This window comes from Leopardus geoffroyi, chromosome D4, assembly GCF_018350155.1.
Source record: "Leopardus geoffroyi isolate Oge1 chromosome D4, O.geoffroyi_Oge1_pat1.0, whole genome shotgun sequence".
Classification (NCBI taxonomy): Eukaryota; Metazoa; Chordata; class Mammalia; order Carnivora; family Felidae; genus Leopardus; species Leopardus geoffroyi.
Window position 1 is genome coordinate 13,264,260 of NC_059342.1, and position 15,411 is coordinate 13,279,670.

The 15,411-nt window shown below is 39.3% G+C and overlaps 1 protein-coding gene across 12 annotated transcripts in view; it reads right to left on the bottom strand.

The window, feature by feature from the left end:
• Positions 1–15,411, bottom strand: part of TRPM3 (transient receptor potential cation channel subfamily M member 3) — an 803,483-nt gene that overhangs the window by 183,064 nt on the left and 605,008 nt on the right. For 11 of the 12 annotated variants that reach the window (XM_045468653.1, XM_045468651.1, XM_045468658.1 and 8 more), the window contains one exon: positions 3,485–3,659. In XM_045468653.1, the coding sequence (XP_045324609.1) occupies positions 3,485–3,659 (175 nt within the window). Of the gene's footprint in view, positions 1–3,480; positions 3,660–15,411 lie in introns of those variants that run through there. The other variant, XM_045468663.1, reaches the window with a different exon arrangement.

Genomic DNA, 15,411 nt, shown 5'->3' on the forward strand with positions numbered 1-15,411 from the left:
CAAAATACCAAGTTCATAAAAGTTAAAATACAAGGTGTATAAATTTCATTCACTCCTTTAAGATTATAAAGTGAAAAGCTTTATAGCTAAATATACACATTTACAGTCCTTGGACCTGTGTGATTTAACAATCTATAAATGAGTTTAAAAATGCTTACATCATATTTAAATCACCAAAGGGGCACCTGGATGGCACAGTCAGTTAAGCGTCTGACTCTTGGTCTGGGCTCAGGTCATGATCTCACAGTTTGTGAGTTTGAGCCCCACATCTACATTGATGGTGCAGAGCCTGCTTGGGATTCTATCTCTCCTTTTTCTTTTTCTTTTTAGCATAAAGCAAACACACTACTGCAAAATAATGTTTTTTGGAAATGTTTTTTTTTTAATTTTTTCTAACATTTATTCTTTTTTGAGAGACAGAGAGAAACAGAGTGCAAGTGGGAGTGGGGCAGAGAGAGAGGGAGACACAGAGTCCAAAGCGGGCTCCAGGCTCTGAGCTGTCAGCACAGAGCCTGACGTGGGGCTTGAACTCATGAACCATGAGATGATGACTGAGCTAAAGTTGGATGCTTAACCAACTGAGCCACTCAGGAGCCCTTGGAAATGTTCTTTTTAAATTGGTTGCATATGTGTGGCCAGACTACTTTTTCTCAAGCTAAATAAACATGATTCTGGCAGTTATTCAGATGACACAGACAAACATCTGAATTCATTTGATCATGATAAATTTATAATTGCTTTCCTGGAGCAAGAGCATACATTTATTATAACACCATATAAAATAAATAAATATAGATCTATATATTTGGATTGGCAAATACAAAGCTTCTCTTGAAGCTTCTATTTTCTTAATAAGTGTTTCTAATCGGTTCTTAAATTTTTTTAAGTTTTAATCTTAATAATTCCCAAGGTATGAAATCATATCTTAATTCTTTATCTCCACGCGGGTTATGTGCATGACTTCATACTCTTTGATAATCAACCATGGTTTACATGTTTGCATAGATCCCATATAGATTATGCTTTTGCATATTTTGGTCATAAAATAATCAGAACTAAAACTAAACTTTGGTTTTAAAACTAACATTTCCAATTAAAGTTAAAAAGGCATGGTATTTCTGCCTCCTAATTTGGATCTGGATCAGGGGGAAGAAAAGAATCCCTGTGTTGTAGGGTTGGTCGGCTTGGACCAACAAGTAGGTTTACACATAGGAATGCATTGATTTTATCTTTGGGGATACATGCAATAATACAAAAAATTAAGAAATTCTAATGTAAAGGGGAAGCTGAAGGGAACTGAAGTTACCTAAGAGACGGTGCCGTTGAGGTAACATATAAGAAACAACCAAGGCACAGGCCACAAAAATCCATTTCAGTGAACTTTTGAAGAGAGCAGAAAGAATCCTGACCTGGGATCGTGGGCTATGCGACCTTGGGAAACCACTTAATTGCTCTGTGTATCTGTCCCCTAGGTTAAAAAATACAGAGTTCCACTCCCCCAGCTCTAAAATGTGTAACATTTCCCCTACATATAAAACAGAATCAGGAAGAGCAACTTATCAAAAATTGTAACATTTTCACACTATACAACCCATGACAATGGCAAAAAGTAGGCCCTGGGTCCAGACCTTCATTGTGTACAGACTTTAAAAACCTGAAATGTTAGGATGAACAGCTCACTTTTCCATGAATTTTCTGAAAGGGAAATGTGCCTTCTGAATGCAAACTTGCATTTACTTTGTGGAAATGCAATAAAATAATTGCAAGAATTAGGAAGAAAAAAGTTAGCGGAAGCTAAAAACTGTATAAAGTCTTTAGTTCTTTCTGAAAAAGAAACACGTTGCTATATTTAAATCGATGAGAACGATGGCTACATTTTTAATAAAAGCAAAGCACAGTTGAGGATCCTGAATTCTGGTTGGTAACAGACGTGGAGGTGTTCAGGCAAATGTTCTTTTTAGTTTCTTAGCTATAAAATGGACCAGTATTTACAATGAAAGGAGAAGACAGAATTTAAATTTGCCAGGAAGCAAACTCCAACTTCATGCTCATGAATATTGTTTTTTTTTCTTTTTCACATCAGAAGCTTTAAGGCGCCCCCAAATCACTGTCAGTGTTTGCAACGTTAGTGGGAAGCCTGTGACTCTCCTATGTGTGTCTCCTTTCTTTCCCATATTTAGGCTCACACACTTATCCGGGAAGGGGGCAGGGTTAACGCTCACCTGGAGCATTGCTGGGCCTCGGGCAAAGACAAGGAAAGGAATGGGAGAGAAAACACACTACTGGGCTGCCAGGAGGAGCCTGTTGTAAGGAAGGCTGCGTGGCAGACAGGTGGAGAAGGGAGTGTCCTGAGCAGCCAAGCTCGCCAGTCACTTACTACTAATCATTACATGCTTATCTACTTACTAGACTTACTATGAGCTCTTTGATGGCAGGAAGAGTTGTTATTCTTTTTTCCCATCTCTGTGTGTGGCACCCAGTAGACACTCGATGTGTTTGTAAAAGGGATGAACAAAAGACCCCATCTCCTTTGGGGCTCCTTTTGCCCACCAGTTTCATGTGTTAGGAGAATTGTTTCCGTTAGCAAGTTCCTTATTTAAAAATTCAGTGACTTAGGGGCGCTTGGCTGGCTCTGTCAGAAGGGTATGTGATCCTTAATCTCGGGGTCATGGGTTTGAGCCCCACGTTGGGTATAGAGATTACTTAAATAAATAAAAACTTTAAAAATTTGAATGAAATAAAAATCCAGTGATGCCCCCCTGAGTTTTCCTCCTTAAACCCATTTATACCTTGGGGCGAGTCACTTTAATCTAATAATATCCAAGACTGCTTGGATGTCACCATTCCCTGGGTGGGACCTCAGATTGACAGGGAAGGCTGTGGAGGGAAGTCTTCCTTGCAGTGGGGGGTGGGGGCTGTGGACTGTTGAGAGTAGCATTAGGGGGTAGACAGACCAAGGAAAGTTCGCGGTGGCGGGGAGTTCAGGAGGGGCTTAACGAGGAACAGAGTGTTTATAGACTCTGCTTTCTGAGCCAATCTACAGGGATCTGACAGCACAGGCCACCGGAAGTTTTCATTAAGGTGTCGCCTTTGTGAACATGCAGCAGTCTGGCCAAGCTGGTGTTCGGAGGCTGAGCCTGGAGGCTGCACATCCCAGCTTTTCCCAAGGTACTAACCCGACCTATATGGTCCAGGTTAGCTGTGCCGTGTGTGTGAAAACCCAGTTCCTGTTTCTCCTTAGTGAGAGGGGCAAAAGAGAGAAGAAATCAATAGAAGAGAAAGGCTACCGAGTCCTATGACCCTTCCTTTCCCTTTGTCCTCTTTATTGGGCTAGTCCAGTGGAGATTTCATGGAATGTCTCAGTTCCCAGGACATTTAGAATACGTTCCCCTGCTCTTCCCCACCACCTTCCCAAACCCAACATCTTAATCGACTAATACCATCTTTCCAAGTTTGGAACATAGGCTTCATACTCATTACCTACCCGCCTTCTTCCGAATATTTATGCCCAAAGGCCAGGATGTCAGATGCCCGTCCACTCCCATCGCAAACAACAACTGGCACGGGAGGGGTGTCTCGAAGGTACTCCAAGACAATGGAGATCACATTGGGTCCTCCTTCCACAATGAGTGCCACCACCGGAACGCCTTGACCGATTCCTGCATTAAAAAAGGAAAAGAAAAGGAAAAAAAAGAGAAAAGAACACAAAGCCAGCAAACCAAAGAAACAAAAAGAGAAACAAAAAGCACAAACTAAAATTACTGAGCCCGGGGGAGATAACAGATGAAGGGATAAAATACGGAGCAAAATTTTTACAGACTCCTGTAGCAGAAGCTTCCCACCAGGGGGTCTGTTTGGCTTTGCCCTCTCCCCAGAGCTCCTGGGATGCTGAGGTCAGTGAAGGCACCGATTGCCATACGTTTATAGGAGGGTGTGCATAGGGCGAGGAGGGAGAGAAAGGAATCGGTTAGTAGATGAAACACTGAGCCAGCAACCAGAAGATTGGAAGTGAAACGTGACCTTAAGCAAGTCTCATATGTACCCAGTTGTTCAGTTTCCTACGTGAAAAATGGGAATTTAAAACAGGCCAGATCCCTGAAGTCATCAGAGGCACTAAGAAAATGCCTGAATGGTTCTCTTTATTGAAGACTCAACAAATCAAAATCAGCTGGAGGCACATTTTCACTTGTTGAGTTAACTACTAGCTACATTAGGGGTCTATCTATGTCTGACCATAAATGATAAGCTTGATTATTGATTCTTAATAGAGTAACAGTCACAATAAAGTACCCAGGAGACATATCATCTGCCATCTGCTACTGCTTTGTCCTTAGCCACTGAGCAAGGTGCCAGGCTCATGATGGGTCGTCTGGAAACATTTGTTGAATTCAGTTGAATTCAGGGGTGTGTGTGTGGGGACGTGTCACAGACTTTTTCTAAAGTATTTAAGCTATTATCAGTGAGCTATAAGATGTAAAAAGTGCCCTAACATCAGCACTCACATATGGTTCAACTTGACATTTTAAAGAGAAGTATTAAAAATGAATGTCCATGAGAGACATGATGAAAAAGATTTGAAGTTCATTTTCAAGAGTTCTTTCAAGTGCCATCATTGTTCATTGAATAACTTCTTTTGCTCATTTTGGTATCACACTATATTTTCTCACTTTACCTTCCCAGAATAGTTAAGGAATTGAGCAGTACCATAAAAATGAGATGGTTTTGTACAGAGCAGTTATCTTAAAAAAGAAATAATCAAGATTCTGTGCCACTTCTGTAAATATGAACTAAAAAAAGCCTTCAATCATCTCCATTTCCCCCCTTCTCCTGCCTGCTATGTTTTTTTTTTTTCTTTTATAAAGAAACTGCTGCCTTGTGAGAAATAATAGTTTGAGGTTTGGTTCCTTGCTCCATTAATAAGAGACTGTATTTGACTTGTGTGACCTATTATACTTCTAAAGTGTATCAGTGTCCTGGGGCCTTCTCTTTTCTAAGTCACTGTTTTTCATGGTTTGATTTTCATCTTAAAGGAAATGTCCAAAATGTCAGTTACACAAAAATGGGTGCCATTTTTATATCAACATTTAAAAACTGTAAGAAAATGACAATTGTTGTCCCCAAATTTCTTTTTGTGCTCCAGAGGGTATGAGGAGGGAGGGATAACCCATGGTCCCATCTGATTCTTCTGTGGATGGAGAACTTTTGAGAATTACTCCTTCAAATCCAAGGAGAGGGAAGCAAAAGATTATGCTTTTGACCAAAAGGCCCTTAACGATTGAGACAAAAGGGCACTTTAAAACTTTAAAACTATTTACGTGTCTGTAGAGGAGACATTTTCCTCACTGCTGATGAGGAGGATTAAGTAACTTCCTACTGAAAGGCACTTTGAAGATTAAGGGCTCACTTGAAATGTTAATACAGCATACTTCTTTTGGAGGAGAACTTGCTGACATAAGAAATATCCACCCCTATATGGGTTTGTATGTTTTTTAAAGTTTATTTCTTTATTTTCAGAGCGTGGAGGGGAGGGGCAGAGAGGGAGGGAGAAAGAGAATCCCAAGGAGGCTCAGTGCTGTCAGTGTAAAGCCCAATGTGGGGCTCAGACTCACAAATGGTGAGATGATGAGCTGAGCCGGAATCAAGAGTCAGATGCTTAACTGGCCGAGCCACCCAGGCACCCTGGGTTTTTATTTTAATGCCTTAAAAAAGAGTCTCTTTTCCAATGTTTAAAATTATTTTATGAGGTATTTGCCAAAGTACTATGCTATTTAATTTTTCCCTTTGCCTTGGTTTAGCACATGCTACCACATTGCTTCATGTCAAGGAACAATTATATGCCATACCTGCTATTTTTTATACCTAATGATATGTTTGGACTCATTCTAGGATCTTCCAAGAGAAGCCTTTGCCAAGTTCTGATCTTGAGCACTGGTTCTGTCAGTGGGATCTTTACTTCAACTCACAGACCAGCTGTGATCCACTTAAAGTTCTCATGGAGAAAGAAGTCCTAGAATGGGCCTTCTAGAATGTTTCAGTTATCTAGAATCTACCAGACAATAGGCGAGATGGCTGGAAACCCCTCTTCCCTTTGAGAGGATATGTAGGTGCAAAGGATCAATTTACATAGGATACACTGAGAGCAATAAACAGTCAAATGATCTCATAACAATGTATTTCTCAATGTACCAAAGTATTGTAACCCCTAGAAATACAGAAACATTTTAGATGATTAAATTTCCTAATTTCAGAATGACGCTGTTACCAATTCAAATATGAAAACAAATATATAAATTTATATTACTATTATTATTATATTATAATCCAGTGCTAAAAATTGGATAAAGTATCAAAGTATCATTTCCCTTTGCATAAATACTGAATATATCTGGCCTCCACATTCTCACCCATTTCCTACAGTGATAATACATGGAGATTTATTCTATAGACAATAAAAGCCCTTATAGCCTAATACAAAAGCACTTCTGAATATCTTAGTTATGAAAGGTAGAGAATCAGGCTATACCTAAAAATACCATGCTTTGTGTAAATTTAGCCTGCCAGTATATGGTAACATTGTCTTTCTGTCAGGAGACACACACACACACACACACACACACACACACACACATTGCCTTTGTTTCCAAGAAAAGAAAATGGTATCAAATAATCAGTAATGAACTAACGAAGTGGTTCTTAGCCTATTTTTTTGGAGATAAGGATCTTTGAATACTTTTGTGAATCTGATTAAATCTACTGACCCTTTCTCCAGAAAAATAAGTGCACATATGGATAGTCACAAAAATATTTCTATGCGATTTCAAGGGTTTATGGATCTTTGAAAGAAATTCATGAAAACTTGTGAATGGACCCTTACCAAACTCCAACCTAAATTAAGCACATTGATATAGCTATAAAGAACATCAGTTTGAAGCTCACTGGGGCCTGTGAGGCAAGTTCTAGAATGGGTTTGCCAACAAAATTCTATGCCCAAGGGAACTATATCATGCTATTGTTGCCCAGTTATATTGACGGGCTAAACTTCAGAATAAACACTATCTGTAGGATGTCACCGTTCCCTCCATTCTTTCTCTCTTGTTTCTCCTTATTTCTTCTGTTCACACTTTAGTTTCTAACTTACATTTTGGACACAGGATATTAAAAATACTCTAGAGAAAGTCATAAATGTAAAAATTAGAATCTGTAGTATATGACTCCATTAGTAAAGAAAAGGCTTTTTAAAATACCATGAATACCATTTTCTATTAATGACATAAAGAAAACATTCTTCTTTATGGAATCTACTGCATGTTCAGCTGAATTCACATGGCACATTTCTATTTTCTTTATGCCCGTAACAAAATTAGTATAAATTCCTTTGAAGATAATCACAAATTTATATCTTGCTCAGCAAACCTACTAGCCATTCACACACACAGACACACAAAATAGCTGTTTAGATCTATAGTTTTAAAAAATATAACCTCTATTATTCAGGAAGCTTTTTCATTTTATCTAGAGCCCTCAGAGACTTGTGTGTGTGTGAATATTTTTCCTGTGCTTTTGGGGAAAAATAGGTTAATTCTTTAGTCGATTGCAATAATTTTACATGTTTCACCATAACCAAAGACTTTCAGCAGTTCTCAGAGATTTCCATTAGAATTTAATTTTAGACCAATGTTGAGATGCTTAAGCAGGGAGAGGCTTTGCCACACTCTTTAGCTTTTGCAGTGTTGGAACTGGAGGCCTAGCCTTCAAAAATGTGGGCTTGGGTAATGGATTTAACAGCTACATTCTACAATGTTCCAGGCTGACCTACGGCTTTCAAATTACAGACCCCACCCCAATTAATTGTTCTTTGCAGAAGATATTCTCTTGGACTTGTGTCACATTTTGTTCTGACTGCTATGTACCTTAGCTTGGGTTCCCAATAAGGCAGAAAGTGTCAAAATTGGCTTAACCAAAGACTGGGTTGGGCGTTGGTAGGAAGGAAGGTGGCAGGAATAGGAGAATGTCTTCAAACTCCAAAAGCATCCTCTTTCTTTCTCCCTCTCTTCTCTCCCTCTCTGCTGACATGAGATAATAATCTGTGATCAGTTCAGGCACTTGTAAAAACATTCAGTCTGTTGTACATGAAATGCCTGGATAATGTGAGAATTCTGATCAAAGTAAATTAACACTTTGGTTTCATGTCACATCACCGTATATGATCTAAAATCCCTATGGTCCTAAGAAAGAATTTGCTATTGGACAATGGTTCATATTTATATGGAGATGGAGTATAGAAGGTTGATCTTAGGTAGGTTGTAATGACCTAGGCCACAGATCGTGTGATCTGTGAAAGGAGGGCTCAAACTTTATGTGAGAAATGACTTCCCAAAGGTTTTAATGCATTCAAGACTGAGACTGTTAATGGCGGGTGGGCATTTCTCTCAACCCCTAAAGTTGCCAGGCAATAACATGAACATAACTAATTCACTGGCCTTGTCAGCTGTGGGAGTATGTGATTCTTGATGATTTAGAAGTTTGTGTGGAGAATTCACATGCTTGGAAACTATGCATATAGTAAGAGTTTACCAGTATATTTTATGTTTCACAATTTTTAATTTGCATAATTAAAATTTGCTTAAAATTATAAAACATTGAATGTGCCCCCTTCATCCAACTTCCCACTTGAACAGCCTGGTCTTTGGTTCAGTGGCTGACTCTACCAACAGAACATTGGCCATTATCTCCTGTATTTGGACTACATAATGAGGTCATAAAAACTCAGCAACTTCCTAAGGTCTTGCACTTTTCCAAACAGAACCTTGCACAGACTTCGGGGACATTAGCAATTACTATAGTGATGGGAAGAGAAGCAGTAAGCTATTTTCCTCATTTTAATGGACACTAATTTGCTACCTACTTGAGAAATAATGGCTGAAGTTTGCATAATACTGCATAATACCACAACTTTCAACAGATACTTTCAGATTGAGATTCTTCATGTTCTTGTCGATTTAGTGCATCTTTTCTACGGTCTGAGAAATTGGAGATAGATTTGTGAAAAGTATGTAAACCTGGTAATCACTTGTGTTCAAGTGACAACACTTAAAACTATTCTTGTTTGTTAAGTTTAATTAGGAAGATTCATAACACATGAATATTCAGGTACAATGATAGGATATTATTGTCCAGAAAGAGAATATTTTTATACGCTGTATTTTATAAAAGGAAAAATGATTGGAAATCTTTAAGCTACCAAGGAACAGAGCGAGACCAAGAAAATATCTAGGGGCTGACAAGAAAAGAATACGTTTCATTTTAAGTAGAATATCTCTGCAGTTCTTCTATGGAGGCAGATGTTTTGGATATTGCCTTCATGTTTTAGAGGTAGAATATGCTATCTATTCCAGACAACAGAACTATAACTGGGGTGAGTCTGGCCTTACTTGGAAATGGGTAATGAACTCAATTATCTTTTAGTGAATCCTGGTGAGGTAACCAATTGGTGAATGCCAAACCCATTGCAAATCAATCCTGTGTGTCATTATTATTACTATACCTTTTCATCACTATAATTCTGCACCTAATGCTTAGGCAAGCATCTGGGAATATCAAGTACCACACAAAATATTAGGCAGTAGAAATAAAGCCACATGCAACAAGACGCTTCACTTCTAGATACTTATGGTTGTCAAGTGGGAAGGAAATTCCTTGAAAGATGGCTGGGGACTTTCCTTAAGGCTGAGACTTCCCAATGTACAAATTTCCAATTCACTTTAGGACTAGTCAGGGGGAACATAATGTGAATTTCTTAAACATCCTCTCCTGTTATCAGTGATCCTTATGGCAACTCCCTTACTGATAATTAGCTTAATGGACCCCCTCCATGTAGTCCTTCCATATTTACAGCTAATAAACACACCAGTATACCAGAATAAACACACATGTATATTTTATCTTGCCATCTAAAATCTCAACAAATTTGTCTGGAGATAGGCAGTTGTTAAAACCCTAAAGATACAGAGTTTGAATTAACGGCAATGCCTTTCCTGGTGATAAAAGATTAAAAACCTATGGTGTAGCATTTCTTCTCCCGGGGACAGTGAATGCAAAAGCTATTGATGAATACTGCAAACCGCTTTTTGTCCAGCTTGTTTTCAATACTGTTGAACTCATCTATTTTGCGTATTATCAATGAGTATTTTCATGGGAATCCTGTACTAGTTCCTACCACCTGATTTTCATTTTAGAGATTGCCTTGCTTCGATTTTCTGTCTGGTAACCAGAGGACCAAAGACAGATGGAGAGAGAGGATGAGTGGATGAAATGTGGATCCTGTAAGTCATGCAAAGGCGCCACTGTGGCACGCGTACTGGAAACACTGGTCATGCCCTCCCTGTCCACACTCCCTTTCCGAGGAGTTGACTTGTCCACAGGTCTGCCTTGTTTGGCTTCTTTTAAAGCTGGTTGGACTAGAGGTGGGTTCCAGACCTGCAACGGGTCACATTTGCCTTTCTGGAATTGGAGTGGAAACCCAAGGCCTGAAGTGAGTTTCTGGAAAGTGGGTTGGTGGAGAGTGAAGCTTCTCTATTAGCTGAGACTCTGGTAGGACAATGGGTGGGTGATTAAACAAGGGAAGAAGACCATGAGAAAGGAAGAAAGGGGGCAGAGGATACCACAGAGAAGGGATCATGTGGCCTGAGAGGGAAGGAAGTGTGTGTGTGTGTAAGAGAGAAAGAGAGAGAGATCATTTATTTAAATATATATTTAAATGTATATTATATATGTTATTTATTTGTAATTTATATATAAATTATCTAAGTCATATAAACTATAATTTATATTTATATAAATATATTTTATATAAACTTATATAATATTACATGTTATAAAATAATATATGAATATTATAATTATTTATAAAACACACAGAACAGAGTCTGGCATTTAAGAACTACATGGTTAAACAAACACAACTATAAAGATTCTTATTTAGGGGCACCTGAGGGGCTCAGTCGGTTGAGTGTCCGACTTCTGCTCAGGTCATGATCTCACAGCTCATGGGTTCGAGCCCCGTATGGGGCTCTGTGCTGACAGCTTGGAGCCTGGAGCCTGATTCAGATTCTGCATCTCTGTCTCTGTCTCTCTCTCTCTCAAAAATAAATAAACATTAAAAAAATTTAAAAGATTCTTATTTGTATTTATTAAGCTTATAAAAGATTTCCCATTTAAATGTGTATAAATATTCATGAGGATAACAGAAAAATAAATGCGCTTCATATACTTAAACCAAAAGGAGGAGTTTGACAAATAATTTGAAACATGTTTTTCCAAAGTTTGAATGTCCTCTCATGCAGACCAATAATAATATGCTGAGGAAGACAAATTTTTTTTTATCTTGTATCCAAAAAGCTAAAACTATTTGTTTAGGGGTAGGTACTCTTTCTGGCGGGGGGGGGGGGGGGGTTAGGTGACTTTTTGTATCACTCCCCAAATGCCTTCTACCGTGGCCTCTTCTGGGTGCTTCAATCAGCTTGTTAAGCCATTTGAGTTTTGTGGTTTGGACAAAGATGTAAATGCCAAATAACAAAATCCATAAACTGACTCCAAGTATATTATATGCTAATAAACTAACTTGGCTTTTGACTTAGTCAATGGGAAACAGTTATTCCCTTACGGCAAGCCAGTTCTGATTGAAATATCCTGCTATTAAAGTTCATATATTACCGGGACATCCAAGTAACATTCTATGTGAATCATTTCAATAGAAAAGGAACAGCCGATCCCATGGGCTGTGGTGCAAGTATTACTTTCATAAAAGGAAAGAGCCAGCGTTTTCTTTGAGGCCATTGTTCGCAGGCTGAATGTTTTAATGTAATTGATCTAAGTCTACAAGAAAACTCGCCCAAACAAAGCCAAAGTCTTCTTAGTTTCTACTCTGTTCAAACCCACATCAAAAGGCATCCTTTGCCTTCTCAGATGTAAGGTAATCAGAGTGGTTCTAACTCCTTTGACTTTATAATACTATGCCCATCCTCCCCTTATAACAATTATGTCTTCCTTCCCCAAATGTGAAAAGTTCTTTTCTCTCTTCAAGGAATGTTCTTTTTGACTTACTCTCTGTGAGGAACTTACACTCATCCTGCAGTTTCCAGGTTCAAAGACAAGCCTTCCTGAGCCCCTTCCCCCCTTTTACCCACCAGGCAGAATTAATAATTCTCACTTGTGTTGCCTCATAGCATTTTCTTTTTTTTTTAAAGCCCATGCCAATGAAGAGATTTTTAAAATTTGTCTATCAATTACTTTGGCATAAAAGGCATTAAAACTTTCTCATAGTGCCTTTCCTATCTCTTGAAGTTTTCTCTCATTAATTATATGTTTGGACACCTCTTTTCTCTATTAGGTGGGTTTATCTTTGTATTCCCTACATGGCATGCACATAGTCGTTGCTACTACACATAGTAGTTACTCACTAAAACTTGGGGTATAAAAGGCAGGATACTGAATTACTATCAAGTATACCCTGATTTCTTTTTTATTTTCTTATTTTTGTTTTTGAGAGAGAGAGAGAGAGAGAGAGGCAGGCAGAAGGAGAGGGAGAAAGAGAGAATATTAAGCAGGCTCCATACCCAGCAAGGAGCCCGAAGCAGGGCTCCATGTCACAACTGTGAGATCGTGACCTTAGCCAAAATCAAGAATCAGCCACTAATCCGACTGAGCCACCTAGGTGCCCCTATTTTCTTATAGGTTAAATGACAATGTAATTATTTCCACAGAAATTTTTAGATATTTTCTGACGTGAGCCACTTCCCCTCAATCAACTGGCCTGAGATCCAGGGCACTGAGATCTGATTTAAATTTTCATGAAATCGGGAATTTTCCTAGATGCCTAGGGTTTTATGTTCATTCATTGGCTCATTCCCGAAGTGCTTCCTGCCTTATTTCCCTGCCTCCACAGCAATCACCACCGGCTAGTTATCATCATAAATACAGTCTTCTCTGTAGCCATCTTTAGTGGGTTCTCCTTGCTTACAGACAAAAGTCCACACTTTTCACATGACAGGCGAGGCTCCCCGTGTTCTGGCCCAACCTTCATCTGTAGCCTCATCTCTCTCCAGATCTTCTGTTCACCTTAATTCTGGTCTCATCAGACTATCTTCATGATCTGCCAGCTAGGATTCTGTTTTAACTTCCTCCTAACCATCCAAATTTTCAGAGGGGAGTATCTCTCCCCACTCCCAGTTTCATGAGGAAGAGTGAGGTCTCCCAGCTTCTCTGGGGGCTCTGCCCCTAAAGGTATGTTGGTGAGGCATGAGGGGTGGGGTAAAGGCTCACTATGGGATTCTGCCAGATCTGGGGGAGCCATTAAACCCACTTGGCCAATGGTCTTAAAGCCATACCTGCTAACTTGTCCAACAAAAACTGGTATTTTGAGTTTCATCAAGTCCTTTTTTTTATTTCTGAGATTGTTCAGAATTTCGATGAGAAAGGCAGGTACTCTTTATTGTGGCCTCTCAGAGACCCCAATGCAATCTTTAGAGTCTACTTTAAATGTTACTAATTGCTGAGGTATTTCTTAACTCCCTTAGGTAGTATTAATCATTCATTCCTTTGTAGCCTGTTGCTGATTTTTTTTCTTTTATCTATGTTTTGGCAGTTATTTTATTCTGCCTTGCTTTAATGAAAGTTTCATCCACTAAATTTAAACTTCTTGAACAGATCCCTGCCCGCCCCCCCCCCCTTTTAGGCAACATCCTGGTGTCAAAAGTGCCTCACATGTAGAAGGTGGTTTCGATAATTGTGAAATAAAACAAAATTAAAATGTACAGAGCCTCAGGTACAGTGCCTTGGGACTAGCACAGTTGAAGGGACAGGAATAAATTGGTGGTTATACAGGGACCGAGTACCATATCTCAATACTATCGATGTGTATTTCTGACAGTTGACACGACAGCCATTTAAGTGGCCTCATCGTGTCCTTTTACACGCCTTAACTACCCGGCCTCAGCAGTGGTCAGAGACCTAGAGAAGAAGCTGCTGAGTCACCTGGGCTGGTGCTCACATTTCACTTGTCCATTTGGATTAGGTCTGGAAGAGTCCAGATTCTTAGCGACTCAAATAGCCAATTTCGGTTCAGCTGTCTTGTCCTTTTAAATTGAAGTCTCATTGTTTCTCAGAATTGGACCCAGCTGGAGTGACAACGTGTCCTGGCCACTGGGAGGGGAAAGACGTAAACAAAGGTTTACATTCTTCCCTTTGCTGGAACGATATCCATGAAAGCTATTACTTCCTCCACATGAAATGAATAGGGAACTACGTGACTGAAATGGAAACATAATTCTGTTCTCTCTGAGGTGATTGATATGATTCAGCAGGAGCTACGGTGCTGTTGGCTAGAAGTGACCTTCATTCACCACCAAGGTTATTAAACTGACTGCCATTATCCTATATGAGACAAAGGAAGGGTACTGATTGTTTGACATCTAGTAATAGTATTTAGTCCAACTTCTGACCAGCAGTTGGGAGAAGTGATAAATTTTTATTTGACTGTCTGGGCATCTTTTCTAAAAGACAATGTGTCAAGTCCAGTCTGTTCAAATCTTTATCATGACTAAATAGTGGGAAATATGGATGATGACATGAGGAACCTTCTTTCCTCTGGTTTCAAGTTCCGTGTGGATGGGGCTCCATTAGTGGAACATATCTAGCCCCTTGTCCTTCCCTTACTCCTCTCCACATGTAAAACTGAGCAACTTGATTGGGGGTGACTAATGTCTATGTTTCTTTGTTAGATAGAACAAATCCACTAGTAGTCTCCCACTGAAGAGAGCTGAGCTTCTTTCTCCCTTGTCCTCCATGGACCAATGTCAGTCAATGCTATTAGTAAAGGTGTCTTTTGTAGACACAGATTTCTTTTCTGGTTGGCTGTCTGGAGGCTGAAAAAGGCAAACCCATTTGGCCCTCACACTAAGTCATTATTTCCAATAACTTCACCATTAATAAAAATTATGTTTTGATCTCCATCTGCCTGACTCTGGTGTCCAACTCTCAGTCAGTTTCAATCTTGTTCCATCAAGGGCGAAGTATAATATATTAGACTTTCTCAAGCTCTAACACCATGAATTATAATACTGTTATTTCTCTTGCTTGTATTCACTTAGCATCAGAACATCTAACAAACGTGAGCCTCTGGTTCAAATTTGTGATGTGAGATCATTTTTCAAGTGCAAAGATGGCCTTCTCTAGCAGACATTTTTTAAATGTTTTTTAAAAAACTTTTTAATGTTTATTTTTGAGAGAGAGAGAGAGAGAGCAGGGGAGGGGCAGGGAGAGAGGGTCACAGAATCTGAAGCAGGCTCCAGGCTCTGAGCTGTCAGCACAGAGTCCAACACGGGACTCAAACTCATGAACCATGAGATTATGACC